This window comes from Taudactylus pleione, unplaced genomic scaffold (genome assembly GCF_031769625.1).
Source record: "Taudactylus pleione unplaced genomic scaffold, aTauple2 ptg000251l, whole genome shotgun sequence".
Taxonomy (NCBI): domain Eukaryota; kingdom Metazoa; phylum Chordata; class Amphibia; order Anura; family Myobatrachidae; genus Taudactylus; species Taudactylus pleione.
The window spans coordinates 6,687,515-6,704,497 of NW_028284653.1; the positions used below are offsets into that span (position 1 = coordinate 6,687,515).

At 39.7% G+C, this 16,983-nt stretch overlaps 2 protein-coding genes across 4 annotated transcripts in view; one reads left to right on the forward strand and one right to left on the reverse strand.

Moving 5' to 3' along the window:
* The window catches only part of COG5 (component of oligomeric golgi complex 5), a 507,901-nt gene that overhangs the window by 80,866 nt on the left and 410,052 nt on the right, over window positions 1-16,983 (forward strand). The gene's annotated exons all lie outside the window — the stretch shown is intronic.
* Window positions 742-8,364, reverse strand: GPR22 (G protein-coupled receptor 22). Its single transcript, XM_088480262.1, has 2 exons — window positions 7,985-8,364; window positions 742-2,259 (listed from the first exon to the last, which is right to left on the reverse strand). Exon 2 carries the CDS (start codon window positions 2,232-2,234, stop codon window positions 933-935), a length of 1,302 nt encoding a protein of 433 aa, XP_088336388.1. The 5' UTR covers window positions 2,235-2,259; window positions 7,985-8,364; the 3' UTR covers window positions 742-932.

Sequence of the window (16,983 nt, forward strand, 5' to 3'; positions counted from 1 at the left end):
CACACCCCCTTAGGATACAAATGTCAAAAATCCTTTATGCAGCCCTGCTGCGCGCAGGGGGTGCTGTGAGCTCCTCAGCCCAGCGCAAAGCCAGGGGGACGCTACCCTTTCTTCCGTTAGTTTTTAATATATAGAGCACTGAATACTGCATACTTGAGATTTTTTTATAGCTCCAGTTATTAAAAGCAAAGATTGCTGAACTGATGCAAATCAGTAGATAGTAACTATAAATTAGCAAAGAAAGAGGGAGGAGATGACTGTTTAGGGCGCATAAACAAGCTGCCGCTAATAATATCCAAATACCTACAAGAATCTCACCCTGATTCTAAACAACAATGTAACATACAGAATGGTAATGGACAAAATCTGCGGCGCTTTATCTTAACTTTATCTGTTAAGATAAAGTAACTATAAATGAATATTTTATTTTACGAAGGAAGACTGAAAAAAGCATTTTGCAATTTTGAGCAAAAATGATTTATGAATTGTACTATATTTCTGTTTGTCCTGGGACTGTAATATTAATTGAATGTGTGTGATTGTTTCCTTGTTAGTATAGTAATTATTAATACATTTAACATATCCATCTTTCGATAACTGCTAACAGCACTGTATATTAAATTTTATAAACAGATCAAAAAAGCTTTTTTTTCCCCAAATCTCTTGTTTAAAAGATATATTTGCTTTATTATTTTCTCTTTTCTTAAAAAAAAAAAAATACACATAAATGTCTTTCTGTGAACAAAAAAATTCAGAGTATATACCTTACATGAACAGACTGTCATGCCCAATGAATTATAGGTAGTGCACAACGCATTGAAACTAAATGTAATTATCCATGTAAAAATTATTAAAAATCATTCATTTGCAGGCAGTATGAATTTTAGCTTCATACCTGTCTTTGCTTGGATAGAAAAACAGGAACTTTTAAACTAGTCAGTGACAGCCTGAGGTGCTAAACATTTCTGTCTAGCTTCATTGTCATCATTTGTTAATTGTTTACTTCTCTTGGGTTCTATCCATGAATTATGTATTACTGCATTATTTGGCATAGGATCAGCTTCCACAATTGAAACAACCCTCTTCTTCATTTTGCTCTTCAAAACCTTTTGGAATTTTTGCCTTGTGAATGCGTACAGCAGAGGGTGGAAGATGGTGGTTCCATAGGCCATGACTAAAAAGCACAATCTGAGTTTTACCAAAAGGTCACTTGGGCCAAGACATAAAATTGTTGTATTCAATAAGGAAATAGGCGTCCAACAAAATAAGAAGGTTGAAATGATTAATAATGACATTCTGAAAACCCTTTTTTGCCTTTCCCGTCTCTCTCTGTGCCTTTTCACTGCTCGACGTAGGGCGATAATCACAGATACAGAAGTCCTCACGCCAAACACCACATTTCTCCCTCCACTGCTTTGTGAGACATCCGTTGTCTCGTGCTGTGTAGCCAGAGAAATCGTTTTTTTCTTTCGCACCTTCTTCTTTTGCCCGGTTGTAAACCTCGTGCCTATGCGAATGTTGAGAGCTTGAAGTATTTTGCTGTATGTGATTAGCATCACAACTATTGTGAAAAAGAAAATAGGAATCTGCACTAAAAGGTGATAATACATCCCAAGTTCTGTATGATATTCATTTGTGCTAACACACAAAAGTGTTTTGTTTTCCCAAGTGTTTTCACTTTGAACGTTGAAAAAGCTAACTTCAATGAACGGAATCAAAAACGAAAGAAAGGAAACTACCCATGTTGATGTCATCAATATAACTGCACGGCCCATAGTTAGAATTCGATTAGCAGGTTTTACAGAGATGTCATAACGATCCAGAGTGATAGCAAAGACATTGACAGCTGTAGAAACACTGGCAAAAGAGACGCAAGCTTCATGGAAGCAGCAGATCAATGCACTGTTTTTCTCCAGTGGCAGCAGTAGGATTACAATAGTCAGAGGAATACACCCTACACATATGATTACATCTAGCACATGGAGATTCATAGTAATAATGTTGCTGACTGAGTTGATAAGGTTGGATTTCATGCTGTAAAGAACCAGAACGGTGAGGTTGCTTCCAAGGCCCAGGACAATTTCCAACATGAGGAAACAAACGAGAGAGATTTGGAAGCTAAGCGGGTATGACAGTGGTCTGTACATGTTGGCGCGGATGTCATTAATCTCATCGCGAACTGTTATATTGGCCTCAGACTGCATGTTGGTTTCCAGCATGAAAGTGAAGCACATCCTTTTGAATTAGGTGACATGAGTCCTGTGAAAAGACATAAAAAATTGTAATTTACTTTATGTTTCAAAGAGAAAAAATATTTAGTGGCAATGTCTTCTTTTTAGTGTTGTGGAAACAGAACAGGATAATTTTGTGTTTTTAGATTTCATTCATAGGCAATAGAAATATATTGGGATGCTTGGAATTTAGAGCCATATTCAATTAGAGGCGAAGTTTTCGCCTGTCCGACTGTTCGCTTCATTCGCCTGTTTCAGAGGCGAATTTATTCCGTGCTCGACCCCGCTTTTCGCCTAATTCAATTGCAAAACAGGCGAACACGGAAATAGGCGAATGCGGAACAGGTGAAAAGTACTGAAAGAATTTTGGAAATCAGTCTGTACCCCAGAAAAAGATGCTCTAACATAGGGAATCAATATAAATGTGTACTAATAGCCCTAATAAACTATTTTGCGTACTTAAGTTGTGTAAATTGCTTGCTATTAGTGTTTCTGTAAAAGTGGTGAAGAATGGCATAAAGCTGTATTTTTTGGTAAAAATAAGTAGTCCTGTCAAATTTGGGGTGCTTGAAAATGGGTGCTAGCATGTTTTTATGTCTCTAAAATGAACTGTGAAAAATCCACCTGCTGCATGCACCTGCAATCCCAAAAACACCTGACCCATACTTGTGGACCCCCAAGAAGTCTTTTTCGCTACTTTTAATGTTTATCCCCCCACTTTTTAAATTTACACCCCAAAAATGACATGTCTTTTTCGGGGTGTTCTTAGGTTTTAGTTCTGTATTTTTTGCGTATTTGTCCTTTGGGGGGGCTGTCCCAAGGGGTCTGAGTTGTTTCCCCACGTTTGCACCCCAAAATAAAGATTTTGCATTTCTTTTCACCAGCTATTGATTGGAGAATCATTTTTGGAGAATTGTTTCCACTTAGGCGAAATTGTCCTGGAATTGAATTTGGCGAATTTTTTTTTAGGCAAATTTTTCACAAAAAACAGGCGAATATGGCTTTTCACCTCTAATTGAATTCCCCTCTTAGTGTTTACCAGATAACAACAATATTTTCCAGAATCTGGAATCCCGTACATAAATCATAATAACTGACATCTAAGTATCATCCCCGTCATTCTTCTTCACATTAATTGATTGCCAGTGCTCTGTAGTGACTGTATAAAGCGGCACTATATATATTAATAGCCGCTTCATATATATATATATATATATATATATATATATATATATATATATAAAATATTAGAGAGAGAGATGTCTGTGTGCAAGAGATTATTCATAGTAACAGCAGCAATTTACTTTATCAACACTATTTTCTTTCTAGTTTTGTGGACAACTAGACTTAAAAACAAAAGTGATCTCATACATTTTACACGATTTTTCAGTGTTCCCTGTGCTCCATTTTTTTTCACAACTGTGTATCACAATCTCTCATGATTTCTGCTTTATGGAAACTACAATTACTGGAGATGTTTTAATTTCTCCCATGCAGTGTAGAACAAAATGTGTTTTCCATGCAGAGAAGGAGCTCACTGCAATTAATTTATTAGAAATGTTAGATGACTTTATGGGGTATCAATGGTTCTACATTATAACTGTTCTATCACAGCTATTGCAAACAATGCGCATACTGACCATTCAATTCCGTTTTTTAATGATTTTAATTTCAATTCCTAGCCACTAGTCACTCTGCTTTTTATATCCGCTGTCATGTTTTTCATCTCTGTCAGAGCGAACAGTCTAATGAGTGCTAACAGCTTCTTACAAGAATGTTGGATGGTTGATTCTTTGATATGTGACAACAAAGTCACTGGTATCATGTAATTTCTACTTTTACTTACATTTTCAGAGAAGGCAACTCACATCCAGTTTTATTTACCATGAAAGTATGCAACATATAGTATATATTATGTAGTTAACAGTATCCTTTGGCTTCACATGCATATAGAGTATATATATTTAAATGTGCTCTTTATTTAGCTCCCACTGATTCTCAGCCTTTGCAAGTCCCTTAATGTATGCAAATGTGCTTTAGTCTGTGCTGTAGTTGCTATAGTAACTAGCTGAAAGTTCTGCCAAGTTTAATGTTGCTAAATATTTTTCTGCAATGTTGTTACATTTTTCTTTCCAAAGTGCCTGTTTCTATATGACGAAATGTACCATTCTGTAACCTTACTTAAGGAATACTGACAGTGCAGGCATATTCTCACTGCTGCTTTTCAGGATAACATTTGGACATATTTGGTTTATATAATCCATACTCCATATATTGAAAACTGACCACAATAACTATGGGTTTTGGATATTTGTAAGTTTGTCTACCTGAGATTGCAGGCATTTCCCATGATAAAACCTTGATACAATATTGTAGTAGTGCTTTTTTTTATGACATATGTGGGTGATGTGGCATGCTAATCTTCCACACAAGGAGCAGCTTACGTATTATTGTTTTAGTCTTAACATCTTCCAGTTGACCACCAATTGGCTAGTAATGTAAGGTATCAATGTCATACTGGAATACATAGGGCCATATTCAATTTGAAGCGAAAAGTCTGTTGTCTGACTTTTCGCCGTCATCAGAGGTTTTCAGGTCGAAAACTTATCCCACGTATCCCCGTATTCAATTCCAAATCGCCGAAAACGGGACCTAGTGAAAACGAAATTGGTGAAAAGTCCTGTAGTTTTTGGGGATATCAGCCTGAAACCCCCCAAAAGATGCTCTGACATGGGGGATCACTATGGATACCCCCGATTAGCCCTGCTAAATGTATTTGGGGTGTTTAAATGGTCACAATAGTAGCTGAAGAATAGCATTTAGCAACTTTTTTTGGCCAAAATAAGTAGTCCCATCAAATTTGGGATACATGAAAATGGGTGCAAGGATATTTAAAAATCGCTGAAGTCAAGCATTAAAAAGCGCCAAAAACGCACCTTCAGCAAGCACCTGCAATTAAAAAAACCTCCCCCATACTTGCAGACACCCCCAAAGGCTATTTCACTAGTTTTGGAATTTGTACCCCCACTTTTTTTTTTTCCGCCCACATTTTCAAAGTGCTTTTTTGGGGTTTACTTTGTTTTTTTTAAGCATATTTTGATGCAGTTTGCGTCAAGGGGGGTGTACAAAGGGTGCAGAGTGGTTTCCGCACCCCTGCACCATAAAACCACAATTCTGCACTTTTTTCCGCCGGGTATTCAAAGGCGATACTTTTTCGCCTATTACATTGCTTTGCGTTTTCGCATCGGCGAAAAGACGTTAAAATTTAATACAGGGATAAGTGAAATCGGCAAAAATTACGTCATCGGCAAAAAAGTTTCGCCGAGCTTTTCGCTCCAAATTGAATATGGACCATAGTGTAATAGCTGAGAGACAGAAGTTTCCTATTAAGTTGTTCTGGTGTCTTGCCTGCTCGAACTGTAGCGGCAAAATATTAAATTATACAGGTCCAGAGGAGATTTTGAATTATTTTACATAGGGGGACTCTATTACATATAAACAACAATCGAACTCTGCTCAGCCACAACATATATAATGTTAGACACTTCTTTTTATCCTTTCTCCTTCGGATCATCTGCAAATTGCCAAGTAGAATTACCTAGATGTTAAGTAACTGATATTGGGAAAAAAAAACTGAAGATAAAACAATATGCATATATTTTTGGTCAACCTGAATATGCTCCGTTTTGTCATTTGCGTTCTGCTGAGAAAAAAAGAAACCCCTGTTTTTACTGTATGTGTATGTAACTGAGAGTGTTTGCAGAAAATGGAAAATGTGAGTCCTGCCAGATCTCATGCTGGCCAGAGATAAAGCATCAGTCCTGTGTCACAGACGTTACATTTCCTGTGACGAGAGAGCATGTTGAGAGAAGCAGAGTTAATTAACCAAATTCATTTTTGAATCTTGTAACTTAGATTTGTGAAGTGTGTTTCACAGAGACCTCTACCAGCCCCCGGTGCTACTAGGCAGTAAAGATGTATGGCAGAGCTTGGCATCGTGCTGTTAAACACCTACCTGCTTCCTTCTGCCATAAGGAACCTTTAGTTCACTGAAGCATCCTTTCAGAGATTGAAACATGATGTCATTTTCACACTGGGATAGCTGTTAAGATGTTCAACATATTAGTTGTTCGGTGGGGGAAGGGCGCTACTGTATGTGGAGATGCACCAGAACTCCACAAATGAATATTAATTGACTGATAAAATGATAGTGATCAATACTGTTGCTCACCATTCAGACACTTGTATTACTGAAACTTTCTGACAAAGCTGATCAGTCTCATTGTTCCTTTTATAGTACACACCATATGGGGCATCAAAGAGTCCATACAAAGCAGAACCTTTCTTTGTGGCTTATATAAATGATTAGTTATCTTGTCATTAAACAAAAATATCTGCTCTGCATCCATTTGATAAAAACAACCTTCGTTCAAAAAGCTCATTTCATTTGTAGGTGAGATGTACCCATTAATATTTAATAGTATCCAGTTTATTTGCAGTAGAGTGTTATTGTATAGCCACAATAATCCGTTTGCAGGATACATTATGCCTGTTGTGTAGCTTTTAAACTCTTTATCCTGCTATCAGGATCTACCACCAAGGCATAATTTAATTATGGTATATAAAGTGCTCACCATTTTGTTTTCATGCAGACACACCTGCAGATAATCTGATAGTGACAGTTCTCCTATGACTCTAGTCTGTGCTGTATGTATGAAAGTCTCCTTCATATTGTCTGATATTTTCTGCCTTTAAACAAATGTAAAGTCATTGCAGACCAATATGCAGTTAATTTCTCACATTGTAAGTGGCAGGATTGATGTGTACAAGCACTGTGGTCTTATGAAAATAAAAATATAATCTTTAAAGAACATACTGTATGTAAACAATTTTTTAATCAACTGCTTATTGTTTAATTAGAATTTCATATATGAGGTGTACGTGTGTATGTATATATGTGTGTGTATGTATATATAAATATATATCATAAATTTAATGTATGTATGCATGTATCGTGTGTGTATATATAATTCTTAGAGCCATTTATATAGTTTTCATTATACCTGTGTGCCTCTCATACCTTTTGCAACATATTTTGGATCATTTTTATGGTACCCATTTATCTTTTGTGTCCATGTCTATCCTGTACTTTGCCTGGCATTGACTGGTGATCATGGTCCGAGGCTGTGCACACAGTCTGCTAGCAAGTAGTTTACAGCAAATGAGCAGACAGAGTGAAGTGCATGTCCTCTGAATTAATGTCTCAGTACAGTCTGAAATTAATTCAACTTGAATGTACCCTTTAAATGTCGCGTATGTGTTAATTTGCTTTTGTTTATCACCCTGGATGCAATGCAAATTTAGTTTTCACTTTTGTCATACCTATGTAAATCCAAGAAAAAAAAATGCGGGGTAATGCAAATTACATTGGGTGCTGCAGAAACCAAATCGTATCACACAGACCAGTGTTAAGATAAAGGTAGTACAGCTTTGCATCAGTTACTTATTGTGTATTCAGTGACTAATTATTTTTATTGAAGGTATTTAAATTTAATTATACTCTACTGTGAGCACTAGACACAAAACACTACTTAGGGACTGTTAATAAGAAAGTGGATGCAAAAATGTTACTCCATTGTAAAAGACTGTATATATAAAATCTATTTCCTCTCCAAAATCCTGTTCGGAATGAAGGCTCATAATGCATTACAGGAGGGAGCTAATGCTATGTGAGAAGTAGATACATCTCTTACCTCTGCCAAAGATTAGAGATCCTTTGTGAATCGTTTGCAGTTTCAATTGCTTCATTTTGTTCACTTGTAAGCAGAGTGCACATGAAGCCAGGTGCTACACATCTCTCCAGAAAATGACCTTAATAAAAAGATGTTCTTGTGCTGAGCCATTGTTTCAGCATAGTGCTAACGTGCAGAACGGGTACTGCTGCTTCCAGGCTGCTGCGGTCGCTCGTTCAGTCTTCCCTCTGCGAAATCAATAAGCATCTGAAAATACATGATGAAAGTAATTTAACATACTGAAGGCTGCAGCTCTCAGGAGACATGAGTGAGGTCCTGTTTTGTTTTTTTTTTATTTGAGAAGAGCAACGGTGCTGGTTGTTGGGTCTGTTCTTGCAGAATGACAGCTTGCTTCGTTTCTTCCCTTCACTGCAGAGAGATGCAGTGCATTCACTAATTTTGATTGGCCAGATTTGCTGGGCTTTGGTATAGCACTGCATTTTTAACATTCTTATAATAACCTGTTTTATATAATCCAGTTTAAGTAATTCTTATGTAAAAAAAGGAAAAATGTCAGCTGTAAACTTGTTACTTTTATAGAATTATATAACGTCTGTGAAGATTCTAATGTATTTGATTTAATTATAGAATGATTAATTTAAAATGCATTGCATAGGATTTACATGAGTGGGAAGTTTGCACATTTTCTTTATCCGTGTAGAATAAGCAGCCCCTGCTAACATACAGGTCATTTTTCCAAATTGGATTTAAGCTGCTAAACTATGGCACCTTATTTGAACTGGTGTAGCTATTGTCTTGTTAAGACACAGATTATTTACTCAACGATTTGACAGATCGGAAAGACAAATTGTTCAAAACAGTGTACGCTGTGTCGTCCGGTGCGCACTCCCGTTTGGCCGTCAGCCGCATCGCCAGGTCGTCCATATATGCAGCTCAACCTAACGATGCGGCAGGGGCCGACATGTTGGGCACCAGATCGTCTAGTGTGTACCGGCCCGTCGGTGAGGACTCGCCGGTTTCATCGCTGGGTACACACGTCGTCTTATTTGTACCCAGCGTTAGAGTGTATAATAGCTTAACATAGAACTAGTAACTTGATTTAATTACAAGTAACCCATTTTTTTCCATTTGGCAAGTACTTTAAAGAATATATTATTGTAAATATTTCTGTTATGTTAGTTTGGTACTTTTCTGAAAAGAAAAAAATAGTTTACATTTTGTTACTGCACAAAGATCTGGAAATCTTATATAATATATACACCTCATTGGGCTCAATTCAATTGAACGCAAATTAAATAGCGCCAGGACGGAGCAGCTGGAGCTATTCAATTCAGCGTGCTGTTAAGGACTTTTTCTCACACCCCTCCAGGGGTGCGAGCAGAAATCCGACAAAAGTACAGGCGTGATGCTGTTTTCGGCCCTTAGTGCCATGGAAATAGCATTTTGTTGGGCAGTTTAGTCAGAGAATGCTCGTTCTCGCGACTAAACACCATGTTTAAGGTGCGAGAACCGGCATTCTCTGACCTAACAGCACGCTGAATTGAATAGCTCCGGGAGCTCCTTCCCGGCGCTATTTAATTTGTGTTCAATTGAATCGAACCCTTCGAGATGCTATGGCTCGACATTAAAGTGTGTATGTACTACTATTTGCTGAACTAATGCGATTATTAAGTATCCATATCACGGGTTGTATTTTAATTGTTAATGAAAATATCCCTGCTATGTCCAAAGGAGGACTCTCAAGAACAGCGGTTAGGGCAACCGCTGTCCCTGCGAGTTATATCTCCTGTATTTAGTAGAAGTCTTTTACGTTTACCTCACCCATCTATCCCCACTTCAATCCATCTTAAATTGTGCAACAAGACTAATCTTCCTCTTACCGCTCCACCTTGCCTTCCTTCACTGGCACCTTCTGTCTGCCAAAATCTAATTTAGATTACTCACCCTTATCTACAAAGCCCTGAACAACACCATCCCTTCATACATTTTAAATCTTATATCAAAATATTTTCCCTCTTACCCCATAAATTTACCTCTGAACCACGTTTCTGATAACCACCTGTCATTCCAGCTTACAAGATATTTCTCCCGTGCTGCATCCCACTTACTGATTTCACTACCAAGCCTGATCAGGCTGTCCCAAAGCCTTCAAATAACTGCAAACCCATCTACTTATTGAACTTACCCCGCATCGACCTATATTACTCATACTAATGCACTCTCACAAATGTCAGAATCTCCACTCTGAATGTCACTCACTCCTTTTGTTCCACCCATGTCCTCTTCCAGTTACAATGTGAGCTGCTGATTAAAATGTACCCTATTCCAGGGCTCGACAAATCCCGTTCGCCATGGCGACCAAGATTTTAGTCCTGGCCCCTAGATTTTATTAAAAAAAACACTACAAATAAACTAATAAAGCTAACTGTAAAAAAAATAAATAAATGCTTCTCCGAAGGTGCTTACAGAAGAAGACTGGGCATGCATGTCACAGGATGAGATGTGTGTACCCGCCACATGCAATCAGCATGGCTCCGCCTCCTCCCTCCTGCAAGTGTGTGTAGTAAAGGAGAAGCTGCCGAAACCTCCCAGCAGCGTCGACAGCGTGTAAGGGGGGACGGACAGACTGACTGACTCACGGGCCAAGCCACTGCGCTGTCACTGCCTGTCGGCTGCTACTGAGCATGCCCGGCCTGATAGGACTACTTGATAGAGGTCTTCTGCCAGAGGCCTCAGGACCTGAAGGACTTGGCTGGCTGCAGGGTGGTGCTGGGGCTGTTGCGGCTCCTCGAACTCACACCTGTGGGATCAACATTACAGGGAGCACATGCAGAGTCCAACGGGACGGAGGGGGAGGAGGAGGACTCCGGCTTTGGAAGTAAGTGGCTGATACCCCTCCCAGCTCCCACAGCGTGAGGTAGATAAGCCTGCAATCCTGTCCTGGGGCACCTACAGTGCCTGCTGGTACTTGAAGTTCCCCTACAAATTTCTCAGCCTGTTGCATTGACTTAACTGTCAGGGGAATGTCTCTATGATGGTATGGGGTAGCCTTCCATTAACTCCACTGCAGGTGTTGCTGCTTTGGAGGGGGGAGGGGCATTGTTTTATTAGGTACACTGTACATTGCTATCAGTACGAGGTTCTCTATTTGTGCCACCCATCGGTAACTGCCCCCCCCTCATTAATAACTGCCCTTCCAACTGTATAAGTGCTAGTCACCAGTAACTGCCCTTAGCGGACAATAGTCTGGCTCCTAAACTTTTAAACTGGCTCCTAGAATTTACAAAGATTTGTCGAGCCCTGCCCTATTCTGTGTACATGTGTGTTAGTTTCATGTTTAGACTTTATATTTCAAAAATATAGTTCCATCACACCGACCAAGGTCATATCATATATTCCCTCTAATATCGGGGCCTAAAAAAGTTGGGAATATCTTTGCAATATTGGCAGTATTTTTCATAACCTTTGAGGGTGTAATTTTCCATTTCTGTGAGCCAGATTTTCAGTGTCTGTTTTTGTGCAGTGCTAAAATCTTAATGGAACTCTTAATTTTACAGCTGCTATTACAAGAACTGTCCATGTGGGTGTGTACTCTACTTAGGGATTCAGATGGAAACACCACACTAAGACTATGGGCCTTATTCAGTTAGAGGCGAAAAGTCAGAGGTCAAACTTTTCGTCATCGCTGTTTTTCCTGAGGATAAAGTATCGGGCGCGTGCCCGCGTATCCCCGTATTCAATTAGGAATCAGCGGAAACAGGACCCGGCGGAAAGGTAAGTATCAAAGTTCTGTCACTTTCGGGGAAATCAGCCTGCCACCCCCCCTAAAGATGGTCTGACATGGGGGATCACTATGGGTACCCCCGAAGTGGCCTGCTAAAGGTTATTGGGGGTTTTAAACGGCCACGGCAGGTGCAATAATGCGTCTTTAAAGAAGTGGTGAAGATTAGCATTTAGCATAATTTTTTGGGAAAAGTAACAAGTCCCATTAAATTTGGGGTACATGAAAATGGATGCAAGCATATTTTTAAGTCCCTGAAGGGAAGTTTTAAAATTCTTCAAAAATCCACCTGCCGCAACCAGCTGCATTCTAGAAAACACCTGCCGCATACTTGGTGACCCCCCCCCCTGACTCTCTTTCACTAGTTTTTAAGTTTGTCCCTCAACTTTTTTTTTTTTTTCACCCCCAAAACGAAACCACTTTTTTTTGGGGTGTCCTAGGCTACTTTTTAAAAATTTCTTGACACAGATTACTTTTAGGGGACATTCCAAAGGCTGCAGGGTACTTTTTTTTTTTAAAGTTTGCACCCCTAAACCCCAATTCTGCACTTTTTTTTTTGCCAGCTATTCTATGATGAAAACGTATCCCCGTTTTTTGACAAAGACTTTTCGCACCTCTGAAAAGTCTTTGAAATTAAATATTGGGATAAGTGAAAATGGCGAAAATTACTGACATTTCGCTCCTAATTTAATTCGGCCCTATATATCAAACCTTTGACAGAGAGAAAGTGGAGAAGTTGAACATAGCAACCAATCAGCTTCTGACTGTCCTTTATCTAGCACAGTCTATGAAATGAAAGTTAGAAGCTGATTATGGGGTCCAGCTAGGGTGGGGGAGCCGTCCCTGCTGGTGAACTAATTAATGATTAGTGGCAACTGGTTAATTTCTTCTGTGAACCAGCTGCCTGCGCTGCATCACTACCCAAGAGAGGAGAGAATGCACACTGATCTCACCACAAAATCTAGTTACTGAATAGGAAATACTGATTAGGAAATATAGGGTGATTTGTTCTCTGAACCTTTTAATCACTTATTTCTTATCTTTTTTTATTATTATTATTACTAAACTTTATATGGCACCACAAAGGGTCCACGGTGCCTTACATAGTACATAACCAAGTATTGCAAACAAAACAAAAGTTATATAATCACTGCTGCATATAATAGTCACAAAAGCAGTCACTGCTGATCCCTGAGATTCAGAGCCATTCTTGGCAATGGGGATGAGATGATGATATAAGTGAGGGAAGGAAAAGCACATGAGGAAAGAGGGCCATGCTAATGAAAGCTTACCATCTAAAGGAAGGGGGCAAACAGACAGGGGTGACAAGGAGTGGTGCCAGTGTAGGACTTGGTGGAGACAGGAGGTAGAAGTGATACGTTTGGAAAGAAAGATTAGCCGAGCAGCAGAATTGGGGACAAATTGTAGTGGAGAGAGGCAGGAGACAGATAGACCAGATGAGAATAGGTTACAGTAGTCCAGTCTAGAGTTGGTGAATGTTGCCTTCAGGGCTAAAAAGGGTCTTATATTGGAGATATTTTGAAGGTGAAAGCAACAAGACTGAAAAGGACTGAATATGGGGTTTGAAGGAGAGGGTGGAATCGAGGATAACTCGAAGACAGTGGACTTTGCGAGAGAGAAGATATGGTGAAGTTGTTGATGGATAGTAAAATGGAGGGAGGATGGGAAGATGATCTGCTCAGTCTAAGACATGTTAAGCTTAAGAAAGAGCTTGGACAACCAGGATGAAATAACAGAGACACAACTGGAAACCTGAGCAGAAGAGAGGTAGATTTAAGGATTATCAGCATAGATATTATATTGGAAACTAAAATAGCTGATGAGCACACCTAAGGAGGAAGTATATAGGGAAAATAGAAGGAAATAGGGAGAGAAGTTGAGCATGAGGAAACAGGATAAGGATGGTCAGAGAGGTAGGACAGCCGTGTCACGCAGACCAAGGGAGTGAAAAATGTGTGGATGGTCCACAGTATCAAAAGTGGCAGAGAGGTCAAGGAGAATGAGCAGTAATAGCCCTTAAAGTTGGCAACAAGAAAGTCATTACTGACTTTAGGCAGGGCAGTTTCTGTACAGTGGAGAGGACTAAAGCCAGACTGAAGTGAGTTCAGTAGGGAGTTGGAGTAAACAATTGTTATATGGTGGTTGTAGACAATCTGTTATAAGAGGTTCAACACAGGACGCGGATAAGATACTGCTGCCCGGAATCCCGCCGGATGGAATCCCAACGCTTGAAGGCAATGCATAGGGGGGGATTACTACTGGGGGCACTATATAAGGAGCACTGCATAGGGGGGGACCACTACTGGGTCTAGGGGCACTGTATAGGGGGACCACTATTGGGGGCACTGCATAAGAGGCATTACTACAGCTATTACTACTTACCTTTGCAGATACATGCTTCAACCCTGGCGTTCCAAAAGTACCAGATACCTACAAAAGTGTACTTAAAACACCAAGCAAAACTGGAGGAAATCACACACCCCTGCGGACTTCCTCCATATCAAATGTATGCTTTCCTCATACAGATGTGTTCTCTTACATTATTGCCGCAGTTGTGCCAAACAGCCCTTCTTGGCGCGCAAGGTCCCAGGGGACTCGGGTTGCGTCAAGCATCTTTTTTGCATCTTGAATATGTGTCTTGCTACAAATGCAATGCTACAAAACCACTTAACGACATTGCATTGATTTGATTTGCAACACTTTTACATCTGTGTGAGGAGTCCGAATCTGTATAAGAAGTGCTACAATGCAGCGTCCGCGGCTTTTATTCACTTCAAGTTTCGTTATACTTCATCTGTGACTTTGTACATATTTAAAACTAATTTATGTGCGGCTAAAGTCGCAGCCCAGCGTGTCTGGTATAGATTGAGTAGTGTTTTGCTGCGTCTATGGTATGAATAAAGGTGCCCATCCACTAGCAGACATGAAAATGACTGCACGATTACGACATTGTAATCGTGCAGTCGTTTGTCAGTCTGTGATGAGCCTGCACTGAACGAGCAGTCATTCAGTGCAGGCTCAATCATCTTTATCATTCACGAGTGATAAAACTTGTGTATGATAATGGTGCTCCAGCCAATCATCTCCCAATTGTCAACTGTTTGAAAAATGACAGTTGGGAGCTGATTGGCTTGAGCACCATTTATCATACGGAACAAGTTTTATCACTCATTGAGAGTGATAAAACTTGTTGATAATTAAAGCCCTATGTATGTTTCCACAGGGCTGATGTTCTTCCCATCGCTGAGGCCCCACCCCCTCTGTAAGACGTCATTACTTCATGCTATTGGGGGGGGCGTGGCCGGCACAGGACACCGTAAAGCCCTGTTAAGGCACTGTAAATGACAATGGAACAGCAATCATATAGCGACAGATGTGTATGATAATTGAAATAGTCAATATATACAGAAAGCAAAGTTGTAATTTTATGTGAGTTGCTGGATAGCAGTATCCGACCAAGGATGTCTGTAAGGTGATGAAAGCAGTTCTCCTGTTTAAGTGATTTCAGGTAGAATGTTCTCCTTCTGTTCATCCCCTGTTTAACTGCTGAATTACTCTGAGTTATGCTATATCATGGTAGTACACTTAGAGCAGAGTATACCAACTAAAGAGCCATACTGGCTATACATTCATCACCCATTGATTAAGTTTACTAGCAAGCACAAGTGATTATTGAATTGATTCAACACCTACCCCAACAGACTAGCAATAAAATCCAAAGATAAACAAACAGTGTATATATATGTATTTCAGGAGGCACTTTCGCAATGCTGTTCAGGTATGGATACTGGTGCAGGCACTGTAGTTTGAATTTACCATATATATTTCACTTGTATCACAGTTAAAAACCTATTTTATAATAAAAGCTTGACAGCAGGGCCCTCATACCTCTTTGTCTGTCATTACCCAGTCCTGTTTAATTATTGTTTTGTCCCTATTTGTAAAGCAAAATGGAATATGCTGGTGCTATATCAGTTACATTTTAATCTAAACATCAGTTAGTGCACCATGTACAACTATCCCTTTTTATTATTTCTCCTCTTAAGGAATTTTGTCAGTAAACTCCAATGGAGCAGGGATCAATTGGATCAAGCTCTACACATCACTGCATAATTGAAGGCACTAGATAAACATATAATAATAATAATTATAATAATAACCATAATAGAAACAACAACAATATACATTAAAACAAAGTTAATTATGCGTATCTGTAGTTTGCAGTACACAGCGTAATTTAGCTGTAAGGTAGCTCCAGCCATAATATGTCCTTCAGGTCCAGATAATGGGGAAGATGTATCAAACCTTGGAGAGATAAAATACCAACCCATCAGTTGCTAATTGCCATTTTACAGACTATATTTGTAAAATTACAGTGATACCCCTTTTACACCAGAGCTAAAAACCCAGGTTATTGCAGGGTTAACTCGGGTAGCTCCTTGGTGTAAAAGGGGACAGGGTTGGATTCCTGGGTTGAGTGACCCGGCAATCCAACCCAGGTAACTTGCAGGGTTTAACACGGGTATGACCCGTGAAACCCTGCAGTGTACGCAGGGTCATGGTGATCTTGAGAGCACCGCATGCCGGCCATTTGGCCGGCTTCAGTGGTGCTTGGAGATGACGTCATCGCCAAGCGTCCACTTCCACGCTGGAAGAGTCGGGTCACTGCAGACTCGGATCCGGTGTGAACAGCGCCGACTCGGAAATATCCTGGGTTTGAGCCGGTTAAATTCCGGGTCTGATCCGGTTTGGAATCCTGTTCCAACCTCCGGGTCAGACCCGGAATTTAGGTATAAAAGCGTTGTTAGATGCAGATTGGTTGGTACTTATCTCTCGCCACTCTATCTCTCTCCAAGGTTTTATACATTTTCCTCAATGTTCATAATGATCCTGTAATTAAGCACATTATCTGGATCCCTATGCGCAGGTGCAGATTGGGAGCTTTAAGTGGCCCTGGAATAAAATGAAAAAGGACCAAATGAACTGTAGGTGGATTAATATATAGTTTACCTACCAGAGGAAAAATAAATAAATAAATCACATTGCTTCTGTCTACCAGTACAGAGACCATCCTAGTGACCAAAATACAATACAGAGAGCATTACAGGGACTGCCATAATAGAGCATTTTTATGACCACCACACAACATCCATCATCCCCTAATCTTTAAACCCAACTCAACTCAAAAATCATTAAC